The 13,483-nt window shown below is 41.4% G+C and overlaps 1 protein-coding gene across 1 annotated transcript in view; it reads left to right on the top strand.

Annotated features, from left to right (window-relative positions):
- ATL3 (atlastin GTPase 3) overlaps positions 1 to 13,483 on the top strand; it is a 35,165-nt gene that overhangs the window by 5,681 nt on the left and 16,001 nt on the right. Inside the window, exons 2-6 of the mRNA XM_018565624.1 lie at positions 5,547 to 5,763; positions 5,921 to 6,047; positions 6,152 to 6,256; positions 7,281 to 7,331; positions 10,299 to 10,355. Coding sequence (XP_018421126.1) covers positions 5,549 to 5,763; positions 5,921 to 6,047; positions 6,152 to 6,256; positions 7,281 to 7,331; positions 10,299 to 10,355 — 555 coding nt within the window. The 5' untranslated portion in view covers positions 5,547 to 5,548. The remainder of the gene's footprint in view (positions 1 to 5,546; positions 5,764 to 5,920; positions 6,048 to 6,151; positions 6,257 to 7,280; positions 7,332 to 10,298; positions 10,356 to 13,483) is intronic.

Here is a 13,483-nt window from a genome sequence, read left to right as displayed (position 1 = left end):
GAAAGTGCAGGTGTGAACAATCCCCATAGGAATGCATTGTTTTTTATGCTTTGCGCCTATGTGTGAACGGAGACTCGCGTCTTGTGAAAGCCTATTGCATATATTTACAGCTTTTTGGGTGAATTCAAACTTTTTTTGGGGGGTGAACCCCACTTTGTTGGGGCTGCGCTGGCCATTTTTTCGATCGCAGCCCCAAAGCAGGACATGGCAATTTGCCCTGTCATGGATGGGCACCATTCACACCACCATATTGCAGTTGTAACACAGTGGTGTGCGCTGAGAAAGGGGGTTTAGGAGGGCCAAAGGCAACATCCTGGCCTAGGCATGGTGGTGGAAAAAAATGTACTTGCTTCCCCCTCCCCCCACTAAAAATACAAGTGACTAGCCTTAAAGTGTGAAAGTTTTGACTTAAAAAGCCTGTTGCGCCTGCGCCGAAGGAGCCGATGGCCGAGGTGCGCGTGCGCCAAGTGGAGAGAGCCGGGCCCGCTGTGCGCATGCGCGGTCACGGATCGCGATCCCGGAACGGAACCTGGTAAGTCTCTTACAGTTTGCTGTAAGACAATTCAACCACTAGAGAAAATACTCTAAGAACGTTCGCTTTTGCTCTATTCTGACAACAGCTCTTTAACTTGCACAGAACAAATGTAAATGGACCCTTTTGTGTTGCCTCTTTTGGAGGAAGACTATTTCTTACTAGCATCCCCATACCTGTACAGTACAATAGGGTGGGGTTTTGTGATCTAAGCGTTAACATGTTCTTGTCATTTTAAATATTTGTAAATCTGCTGCTTTTATTCAAATTATTATTATACAGGATTTATATAGCGCCAACAGTGTGCACAGGACTTTACAATATAAAAGGAGATGATACAGTTACTATATAAACCAAGACAAGAGGGTTATGAGTGCCCGGATCTTAAGAGCTTACTATAAAAAAGGGCAGGACTAAGTGATGCAAAAAGATAACTGTGTGGAGATGAGTTGATAAAGTTCAGTTGTGATAAAGTTCAAGCTGAGACTGGTTATGCTTCCCTATAGAGATACCTGGCAATCCTACCATGAACATCCTTATGCAAGTCCTTCCTGCTATAGGATGAAAATGCTCTATCCCTGCCTCTTAATTGTGCTTGTGCACCCTATCACATGGGCTTCCACTGGGTTCTACTTTTCCAAGGAAATATCTGGGTTTGTAAAGGCATTTGGTGCACATGAAGCAAATATACATCCTTTGTGTTGATTGAGGTATATATTTGGATTCAAGTTTTTTGCCCACAGTTCAGCTTTCAATTACAGTGATTGATTCACCTTAAGTGAATTTTTGATTGTTACTTTTTAGCGCTTTACAAATATACCCCTATGTGTAGTATTGGCCCTGCACAGCTTGTATATATGTAATGTATGCAAGCGTTAAGAGTGGGCATCTGTATTCGTATGTTGTGTACTATCTCGGATTCTTGAATTTATAGCGTGAAAGGGACAGTCTATGAGCCAGCCTCCTTTCCCTTCTACCACAGAAGAACTTTGTCAGCTAGTCTGGTGATAATTCCACTACTGCTCTCAATCCTCTTAATTTTAGGGGAAAGGAGACTTTTTGGCATTCTAAAGCGGGGTACAAGCAGTCACTGATCAGTGATCACTGAGTGTAGATAATTGAGGACAGAGTATGGTTACTATATCCTCAATTATGAATGAATGGGAAGTAATCTACATCACCTCCTGTTCAGTCATGATTGTGGTCATAGTAATCATACTCAATGTCCTCATGTTATGATTGAACAGGAACACTCAGTATAGAGTATTCCTGTTCATTGATAACAGGGGATACAGAAAAAGAGATTGACGGCTCTGTGCACCTCTAATTTAAAAAAAAAAACTTTTTTATCACTTTTTTTTTTCTTTTATACATTTTTAATTTTACTATATTTTACTTTTTTAATTTTTATTATTTTTTATTTATTTGATAATTTATCTTTTTTTTTCCACTTAACTTTATTGCTATCACACAAGAGCTAACAAGCCCCATGTGTGATAGCATTTGGAGGTGACAGGTTCAGTGTCTTTTGCGGCAGCGGTGAAGAATAGAAGATGTAGTGCTGCGGGGGTGTGGCCTGTCGGGGTGTGAGGCCTGTCAGGGAACTCCAATTCCCAGCAGGCAATGTGCAGAGTGGCATTGTCTTGCACTGTCATTTATTTTTTTCAATCAAAAATAATAAAATGATTTTATTATTTTTGGTTGGAAAAAAAATTACAGTGCAAGACACTGTCACTACTCAGCACATATACAGCAATGAACAATCAGTGCCTACCTGGACCTGCTGCAGCTCTCCTCCAGAATCTCCTCACTCTGTGCCTCCAGGGTCCAGCTCAAGCCAGGACGTCCTACAGCGTGTATCCTGCCGGGCCTGCTCGGCTGCTCCCTCCTCAATTGCCTACTGGGAATTGGAGTTCCCTGACAGGCGTCACCCCATGACAGGCCACACCCCCGCAGCGCTACATCTTCTATTCACAGCTGCCGCAAAAGACACTGCGGGCGGCAGCGGTGAAGATGTCGGCACCGCGGGCAGCATGAGTAGCTGCGAGCGGCGGGCCTCCCCTTCTCTCTGGGCCCCCCCCCGAACTGGCGGAACACCTGGTCCCGGTCGCAAGTGCGACCGCTGCGACCCTGGTAGTTCCGCCAGTGCCTCCAGCTCATTTTTTTCAATCAAATCTTGACTTAACTTAGATTCGGTTGGCTGTAAGGAACTTGGTTCAAAGTAATTGTCCCAGTCCTGCGATAAAAAAAATCCATAGGATATTTAAAAAAAAGATTTCATAGTACCCAAAAAGGACAGTTTTCGTCTAATTTTGGATATGAAAGACCTGAATGCCTTTGTCCAGGTCTGCATGTTCAAAATGGAGTCTGTCCACTAGGTGATCTTCTTTTCATCAGGGGGATTTTCTAGTATCCATAGACATCAAGGATGCATACCTTCCATGTGCCAATTTTGGCAGACCCATCAGCGTTTCCTACACTTCGTAGAGTTGGTGGACCATTTGCAGTTTGTAGCCTTTCCGTTTGGCCTGTTTTCCCCAAAGTCTTGGCACCAGTCCTCGTATTTTTGAGACTACGGGGAATATTTATGATGCTTTACTTGGACGACCTCCTTCTTCGGGCGGACTCCCAATCGGACCTGGAGATAAATCTTCAGATCACCATGCGCACTCTGGAATAGTGCGGTTGTATTCTGAATCTCTGGAAATCGTCCTTGATTTCATCCCTTCGCCTGTAGTATCTGGGACTGATCCTGGACCCATATCATGCCAAGGTTTTTCTCCCTCTGGAAAAGATTTGCAGGCTACGGATACGATTTAGTGCATTGCTTTCTTGCAAATGGGCGAGGATTGGCACTTGTATGAGGGTTCTGGGTCTAATATTTGCCTCCTTTTGAGTCTGTTCTATATGCTCAACACCATACTCGGATTTTGCAGAGAGAAATTCTTCAACAATAGGACAATTCACTCTCATCGATGGACAGACAAATGCGGGTGGGCCGGACGGTCAAAACCTCCTTGATTTGGTGGCTCAGTTTCCCTGCTCTCGTGAACGGGAATTGTGACAACGGATGCCAGCCTTACTGGCTGGGATGGAGTAACTGGCCAGTTGTCAGCGCATGGGCGCTGGTCCAAGGAAGAGGCCAAGTTACCAATCAATGTTCTGCAGTTGCGGTTGATCAAACTCTGTCCTTCACACAGGGGTTGCGTACTAATCACACGCAGCGCCTGTCCTTCGAGGGAGTTGCCCGATACGGCCGTGCACGCAGCACGGAGCTGTACGTGCCGGTCTTTTCTCGTGTGAATGAGGCCTAATGCTACAGTATATGTTCTTCCTAATGTGAAATCTAACGCAGACATAGATGTCATATTCCAATATGGATCGTTATTGTAGACCTGAATACTTCTAATGTAGGAAGTAAAATAATGAGCTTAAATAGATTTTGTTGTTGTTTTAGATTTGCACATTAAGTTTATGAAGCCAAAACATTTAAAAAAAAATATTTTAATTAAAGTAGGGGAGGTGAAAACATGTCAGATTTTTTTTTAAATTCCCATCTGTATCTCATTCGGAAGCTTTCACACCCTCTCCTCCAGACTCAACAAGAAGTGGGAGGATATCTTTGCAGTTTGAGGGAAATCCCCTCTAAAGGTGCCCATACACCTTATAACCATCGCAAGACTTTTGTCTTGCGATGGTTGTAAGCTAATTAAAAGCTTGTACGATCTGCCCATCTTGGACAGGCAGATCGTACTTGCGATCATCGCAAGCCGCACCCCGCCTGAGGGACTGGCTTGCGATGACTGCAGTGAGGGGCGGGCTTCCGATGACTGCAAACAGGCAGTGGGCGCGTGCGCACACCGGCACGTTCGGCAGTTGTCGAACAAGCAGGCCACTAACCCGCCGAGAATCGTACGATTCCCGGCGGGTTTTCCAGCCTGCTTGTTCCACGGAAGACGTGCGACCGTACAGTAGAAACGGTTGCACGCCTTCCATACACTTTGCGATTATCGTACGATCATGGGATTTCCCGCGATTCTCGTACGATAATCGTACAGTGTATGGGCACCTTTAGACAGTTGTCCCCGCTGGAAAATTTCTTACCCACAATTTCATTCTCTTTGATCAGGACACTTTTTGAGAGTGAATCTCCCTAGCTGGAGTATACTGTAGACAGCAATAAAAACCTGACTGTGGTTCTAACCGCTCCCCCTGCATCCAGCTGCAGTCATTTGTTGGGGTATTTTGACAGCGGCACACCCACCGCTTTCAGAATATTATAGCGCAGCAGGGGGTTCTCTTAAAAGCATGGATGGGGGAATTGAACATTTTGTCTTGTTCACCCGCGTGGGTGAATGAGAAAAAACTATGAGAATGTACAGTTTTTTTGTTGTTTTTTTTTTCCATCCCCAACACCTTTTTTTTTTTTCTTTCTTGGTCTTTTTCGATATCTCGCTTCCTTTTCTTGATTGTGACATCACCATTCTGCTCCGTGCCAAGTTGTAGATTAAAAAATATATGTTGCTATGAGTCAGATTTGCAGACAGTCTGTATTTCCTGCGCCGAGTACCACACTCTGCACACAAAGTGTACCCGTGCTGTTAATATCCTGGGCTTGGCACTTTTGCTGTCTTACTTGTTAAATCACTTGTATTCGTATTCTTGTGGTAATTTTATTTTATTACAGGTCTTTTTTGTTTCTGCTTATAGGTCAAGCAGTGACTTTTTGTGTGGGTTAACAGGTCAATTTCGTCTGTTGCTTAGTTGTCTAAGTTGGATGACATTTCTGTTTATTTAAGACTGTTTGTCCCTATGTTAGTTACTGAACAATGTAATCTAAGGTCCGAATAGCAAAGTCTTTGGTCTAGATCTACTACTACACAAAATAATCCATAATCTGCGTGTCTTTTGCCTCTTTTGGATCTCATTTTGCTTCAAGCTCTTATATTCTGTTTAAAAAAAACTACCGTTGTTTTCCTATTTTGACATTGTGCTCTCTCTTCTGTGTACGCAGCTATGGCTCCATCAACTCCGGGCCCAGTCCAGATTGTTATAGTAAAGAAGGATGATCATTCATTTCAGTTGGATGAAGAGGCTTTGGCTTCTGTTCTTCTTCAGGACCACATTCGAGATCTGGATGTAGTTGTTGTATCCGTGGCTGGTGCTTTTCGTAAAGGAAAGTTGCTAATTTGCCTACAAACGTCAGGTGGTCATAATAATCTGGCCACTCAGTGTATAATATTTAATAATAATCTATATCGTTTTTTATTTTTACTTCTTGATTGTTCCAGCTTTCACCTCTTACTTGCCATGCATGTTAAGTTGCATCAATTAACAAGTGAATACTTATTTATACTGTGTGCCATTACAGAAGGAGGGCAGTCGTAGGAACTGGCTAGGAGAGGATGATGAACCTCTCACAGGATTTTCTTGGAAAGGAGGATCTGAGCCTGATACCACTGGTATTCAAATCTGGAATGAAGTTTTTACCATGATGAAACCGGATGGGAAAGAGGTAAGATAACTTATTCTGCCATTAAACGTGTTTGTTGCTTAGGTTTAGGGATAATGTGTTTTCCTGAGGGCTTTAACCTTTGTGTTTTTTCTCCTGATAATCAGGTTGCTGTTATCATAATGGACACCCAGGGAGCATTTGATAGTCAGTCCACAGTTAAGGATTGTGCCACTATTTTTGCTCTCAGCACCATGACAAGCTCCATTCAGGTAAGCTGATCACGGTTTATGTCTATCCATTTGGTGTGTTTAGAACTATGTTTCCCAACCATCCAGATGTCTTTCTTTTTTTTTACTCTGTACTGCATGAAGTTTCCAAGATAAAAAACAGAAAAATGGTCCCATTTACACAGAGATTTTCAAAAGAAGCACTCATTGTCAGTCTCCTACACAACAATCCCTGCCAAGTTGTCATCAGCAATGCTCAAATCGTGTCCTGCTTGCCTCTGCAGGCTGTGTGTGGCAATTTTTAGGCTGATTCCAAATTAAAGATAGTTGTGTTTACTGTTCACGCCCCTGGAGACCATGTTGATACATGGGAGCAGACAAGTTACATAAGGGCATTTAAAGTGTATCCGAGGCCAAAACTTTTTTTTTTTTTGATAGAGTGGTGAGGGGTAGACCTCCTCTCACTTTCTGTTGTATCTACAAGACACAAAGCGAAGGGAAATCTCCCCAGTGAGATAGATGGCCAAAACAAAAAGCTTAAAGGGTTTTTAGTCATTACCTCAGGGCTAGCCAAACACCGACCCTCCAGCTGTGGTGGAACTACAAATCCAATGAGTCATTGCAAGATTCTCATAGACATGACTACCAGAGAGAGATGCATCATGGGATTTGTAGTTTCACCACAGCTGGAGGGCTGGAGTTTGGCTACCCCTGCATTACCTACTCTTTCTCATTACCTACCTTTTGCTTTTGGATAAACTTTTAGGCTTGAGATAACGGAGATTAACTGCTTTTATCTCTCTCTTTAGGAGTAGCAGCATTCAAACACAATTTCATGTCAAGTTACACCTTTCTATAGCAGTTTTTTATTGTGTAAATATGACTGCTGATGGAAAGACAGCCATACAAGCATCAATGCTAAATGTCAGTTTTAAAGCAGACCTAAGTGACTTCACAGATCTACTTGACACTTGTTTTTGCATTCAAGGGTAACCTTTGTTTTCCCCTTTTCTCATTTATTATTTTACATTATCTGATAGTATGTTTTATTTGTTCATCATTACAGATCTACAATTTATCCCAAAATATACAAGAGGATGATCTACAACAGCTGCAGGTGAGTGTATCATATTTCTGGCTGAAAATTGTTTGATACAGAGATTCACAGTGTGTTCTTTTTAGGTTCAGTTAGTAAAATTTGGTGGTTCCTCCTCCTGACGAATTTCTCTTTAATAGAGCAGTATGCATATCCACTATCTTCTTTGCAAGAGCAGCTTATATTTGCAAATTCATTTTACTGACTGAATTACTTCACTGTACGTCCCCGCCACAAAGTGCCCAAATGACTGATCACATATACTGTACATGATACGCTATTTGAAGCTGTCAAATGAATGAGGGATCCATTACTGAAAGAATTAATCATTGACAGATACCTGATCGCTTGTAGCGATCAGTATCTCACAGTATTAGCTGTGTGGTATTTACCGCACTCACTATCACTGTTTGGCAGCTGAACACACGGGGATTAGGAAATGTTTATTTATTTATTACAGGTATTTATATAGCGCCAACAATTTACGCAGTGCTTTTACATAGTGTACATTCACATCAGTCCCTGCACTCAAGGAGCTTACAATCTAAGGTCCCCTATATGACATGCATACTTACAGGGCCAATTTAGACAGGAGCCAATTTACCTTCCAGCATGTTTTTGGTGTGTGGGAGGAAACCGGAGTACGCGGAGGAAACCCACGCAAGCACATGCAAACTCCTTGCAGATAGTGACCTGGTCTGGATTCGAACTAAGGACCCTTAGTGCTGCAAGGCAGAAGCGCTAACCACTAGGAAATCCTGCTGCGTATCAGCTTTTTTGCTACATGTTTCAGCAATAGAAACATTTCCCGAAATATTTCTTTGTTGAAAAATTGTATCAGACTGGAAACGATCAGAAGTCTTTAGCAGTGGCGGAGCTAAGGAACAAAGGGCCCTGGTGCAAGATTTTTTCTGGGCCCCCCCAGAGCCTGAGGCCACGGGCGCCCGCACCGGCGGTAGTTCCGCCACTGGTCTTTAGTAAGATCTATATAAATGTAAATTCGCGCTGTGGATGTAGTTAATATTCTAAACTCAATATGCAAAAAAGCTGCTGTGAAAAGTGTAAACAAACTCCTAAATATAAAGTGCACTGTGCTATCAAACAAATAAATAGAAATCCTAAATCAATATAAAACAATTATATATGATATAATCTCACAATCAATAATCACTTTATGTGTAAATATATCAGTGTTTATACAAAAAACATCTCAAATCAAATCTTAATCAATCTGTGATAGATGTGCAAATAATAAATATGTAAAAAACAATTCTAATATTTTATGTATAAGTATATAAAATATTCTTCATATTATTGATAGTGTCCATCCCATCGATAGTGATAATCAAACATTCAGTGATCTTCCTTCAGTGAATCAAACGATCCAACACCGACTCACAATACTCAGAAGAGTGCCGTGTTCAAACGTGACTCTCCCACTGTGCTCTCATAGAACACTCACCAGACCACAATGACATTCTGAAAACAGAGAGTCATGTAGCGCAGAATCCTAGCCGTCACAATCAAATCCTGCATGTGTAATCCACTGTTACCAGCTTTCCTCCACTCCTGTGTTCGTCCACGCTCCACAATCAATCATTTAATGAGCCATCACCAACATGTAAATCAACAGACCACTCATAGTGTAGCAAATAAAATCATGTCACTTTGTCCCACATGTGTAATGACGTCAGCAGGCCCCGCCTTAATGCGTTTCGTCAGCTTTGCTGAAGACTGTACATCTCCTATATACAGTATATCCATCCATCAACAATAATTGTATATGCATTATTCCTATTTGGCCACTAGATGTCTCCCTCCGATTACAATCCATATAGCTCTCAGATACTACATAAACATACAGCATACCTCTGACCATTAAATATCTCAAGTTTATGAAAGATTGTCAATATTTTGTGAATATATTTTATATACTTATGCATGAATTATTAGAAATGTTTTCTACATATTTATTATTTGCACATCTATCACAGATTAAGATTTGATTTGAGTTGGTTTTTGTATAAACACTCAATTGTTTGTATATTTACACTTCAAGTGACTATTGATTGGGAGATTATATCATATTTCATTGTTTTATATTTTATATTGATTTAGGATTTCTATTTATTTGTTAAACAGCGCAGTGCACTTTATATTTAGTAAGATCTGATTCTGACATGCTGCAGGATCAGCATTTCAGGATCAGTCACTAACTTCTGCAGCCGAGCTGCAGATTTGTTTTTCACCCTAAGGGGTTAATTTTTTTAATTTAATCGCTCATGATGGAGATGTTCAAAGTATGTTGCTGTCACTAAGTGTGACATTGTATGCCACTAACCTAACCACTATTAGCTTTTAGAGGGAGAAAAAAATGTTAGCTTTTAGTTTTAAGCTGAAAAGTACATAAACATTTCTAAAAGCCTAGGGATGTGAGGTGTTTCCAAATAAATTAATTTATTTAGAATTTCTTTTTTTTAGCTGTACTATTTTTCTAAAAAAAAAAATCAAAACTGGGGAAAAAGTGTTTTCTTTATGGTTTTTCCTAATTTCTTTAATATTTTATTCATCTTAAGTAAGGCATTCGGCACACATATGGGATATAAATATATAGCCCTATCTGTCCTCTAAAAAACAATATATAATATATGTGGGTGCACTTAGTAAAAAAGTATATTGCTGCCATGGAAAAAACACATAGCATAAATGTAAGAAGTGCATCAGTCATTAACTAACGGAAAATGAAAAAAGCTCAGTCATGAAGGGGTTAAAGCTGTGTGTATGTGTCTTAGATTTACTACACATGTGCTTTCAGATGTGAAAAATCAAATATAAAGTGCAAGAGTGCAAAACTTATACCTTTTAGAATACAGTGGTTTCCTGTAGCATTTCCTCTGTGGGTTACATAATACATAAAGCATAAGAATAGGTTTAGAAGAACTCAAGATCTAAAGGTTCATTTTTATTATTTTTCTCACCATTTTTCAGCTTTTTACGGAATATGGACGACTGGCTATGGATGAGATCTTCTTGAAGCCCTTTCAAGTAAGAACTGAGCAAGATAGAAATTTGAGCTTGAATGATTTATGCATTTTCTCTTATTATTCTTAGCAAAAGTGTGCCTGTTCCAGAGCGGCAAGGTTGAGGATATTACAAACAATGGTAATTAACTGTTTAAGAGAGGAGTTATTACGATTTGGATCCGGCTCAGAGTCCAGCAGCTGAAACAGCAGGCAAATTTGTGGTATAACAGGCCGAGTTCGGTACACAAGCAGACAGTAGTAGTGGAGGAGCAAAGCAGAAGTGTAGTCAGCGAACAAGCCAAGGTCAGTAGCCAAAGGTATCAGTTATGAAGCAGAGGACGATAAGAGTAGTCAGTGAATCAGCAGCCAAAGGTCGGTACACGGGTAGCAGTATGAGCAGATTGTATCACAGAAGGAGCAGGAAGCAAGATATTGGCAGGAGCACAATGATCTGGCAAACAGGAAGTGTAGAGGCATGGCTTAAATAGGAAGTTCAAGGGAGGAGCAAGGAGTTGAGAGTTCAGCAGAAACTAGGTTTAATTGATGATTACACAGGAGATATCCAAGGTTCTAAGGTAGAACCACTGCCAGCTACAGCAGAGGCCCTGGGTTCAGATCCGGTTACTGACAGGAGTGCAGGGGATACAAGAGCAGGCAGCATGTGCAGGAGGGAAGTGCTGAGCGTGTGACAGTCAAGTTTGTTGAAATTTGCCACTCCTCTTTAGGTATGATGGGAAGACAGTGGGCACTGTGCAGTGTCTTTACTGCTGACTACTGCCCCTCCTGGATTCAATCTGCAGCCACTATGAACGGGGATGGGGCGTGAGGTGGCTGGGGAAGGCTAGCTTTTTGAGATGGATCTATCTATAACATGTGTTTCATGCTGTACAGATGCCTTTCATTTAGGTTCTATAATTGCTCTTTTATACAAAATGGCTATTCCCAGTGTGTAAGAGTGCTAGGTGCAACTTATTTACTTATATAGACATGGAGAAATGTGTTGGGTACCCTTACAGCTCATTGGAACAATGCCTTATTCCTTCTGAAAAGGGATTCAGTTAACCTTTTTGCTGCCAACGACGTATGTCATACATTGGCAGCAGCGGGCCCCTGTGAGCTATAGCTACTTGGAGTCTGTTTACCTATGTAAAGTCAACTGTTGGCTTTACACTGGGAGCGATTTGGGCAGCTTTAAAGCCTCCTAATTGCTTCAAGGGGTCAGTAAAAGTTTCCATTCGCTCTCCTCCCTGCTAAATGAAACAGGAAGCGATAATGATGTCATCACTTCCGGTTTCTAAGCTGTCATTCTTCGGCTAGAGAGGCTAGGGAAGAAGCTGATCAAGCACAGATCATGGGCTGCAAAGGTGACTTTACAGGTCCAATAGACCGCTAATGTCTCTATAAAGAGCACCTGTCATTACTAAAGTGCTGTTGCATAGGGGGTTGTGAGCCCCCCCATGTGACAGCAATGAAGCCAAGTTAAAAAAAAAAGTGAAATAAATTTATAAACACCCAAAACAAATATTTTAAGTCCCCCTTCTCAGTGTGCACGCACATACTAACGCAAACACATGCCAGGAATTCCCACCTATAAAAACGACGATTGCGCCACACATATTCAGTATCTCTGTGTATGCCAGAGTAAGAGCAATTTTTCTCGGACAATGTTCACGGTTAACTCTAAATTGATGACCTATACAGGCTTTTAAAGTATCACCTATGGAGAATTTGGGGTACCGTAGTTTCTTGCTGTTTCACGGGTGCACGCAATTTTGAAGCTTGGCATGTTGTGTGCGACCTCTTTTATATTTAAAAAAATTGGGTATTATATTGTGTTTTTGTGCACTAAAATGAACCTAAGTGTATTTTTTTACTGAAATTTTTGGGTTTGATAAAGAGTAGCACTAATATCATGCAACATAATAATTTGCAATTGCCGCCATTTTAATCTACAGGTTTCTGCTTTCAGGAAATATATATTTAAAACAGGAGCACTTAGCAGTGAAACAAAAGAGTAAAAAGATTGTATTTATAATAAAACCATAAAATTTACTCACAGCAGTAGTAGGCATAGATGGCCTTAAACCGTGGAAGCACCGCGGACTGGTTTTCCTTGAAAACCGCCTCCTGACTGGCCAGTTAAACAAACATCCTCACTTGCAGCAGTTTTTGCAGCCGGCAATAGCTGTTCACATACAAGCTTGTACGGTGCTGGGAAAGTGTGCCTCGCCGACGCTTGCTATCCCGGGCTCCCCTGTCCCCTGTGCTGGCTCGGGATCGGCATGGTGGGTGTTTGTGGCTGGATCGGATGGAGATCAGCACATATTTAGTGACTGATCTCTCCTCCGATCACTGAACCCAGGAGCAGTGTGTATTGTAGTGGTGGTGATTCCGTGTATTGTATAGGTGTATTGTGGTGATTCCGAGACACTGGGAGTCATCTCTCCCTCCCTCTGTTAAGGAATGAATTGTTGAACTCAATCAGTTGCAACACATGAAGGAACTGACAGCCCTCCTACATGATACATTTGAACAATACACCTCTACGTGGAGTGTCTAGACAGTTTCCACAGGTTCTGAACATTTCAGAACGTATCTACTGTGAGGGTTGATGGTAGCCTAGGTTCTTTGCTTGTCTTGCTTTCCCCAGTTGGGCACTCACCCCCTGGTAGTCCTCTGACCTTCCCTTTGCTTTGAGCGCTTTGTCCTTCTTCTTTTCCTCTCTGTTCTATGTCTTTAAACTTCTCCCTTTTCTCTAGAGTGAGGTAGCTTGCTGGTTCTGGAGACCAATGTGCGATATTGGCTCCAAGTGGATTTAGCACTGTGAAATGTACAATCCTTCTGTACTGTTGCTTGGAATTTTATGAATTGACTGTTTGCAAGTGTTTGTTTTTGTTGTTTTCGCTGCCTTACGTTTGACATTTAATGAACTTGTATTATTAAAACAAGTTTAACTCTATTGATTCCAGAACAGTTTTTGCTAATTTTGTGTGCACATGTGAAAATGCACATTTTAGGCCTGAAAAATTACTCCTGAAGTTTAATTTTGAGAACCCCCCCCTCCCCCACAGAAATACAGCGGTGGCAAAAGGGTTAAGGTCCATGGGAGTGTAGCCAACACAAAAAAATAATACACTCCCCCGCGATATG

The sequence above is a fragment of the Nanorana parkeri genome, unplaced genomic scaffold (genome assembly GCF_000935625.1).
Source record: "Nanorana parkeri isolate BGI_ZX_2015 unplaced genomic scaffold, ASM93562v1 scaffold25, whole genome shotgun sequence".
Lineage (NCBI taxonomy): Eukaryota > Metazoa > Chordata > Amphibia > Anura > Dicroglossidae > Nanorana > Nanorana parkeri.
This window is presented reverse-complemented; position numbering and strand designations above follow the sequence as displayed.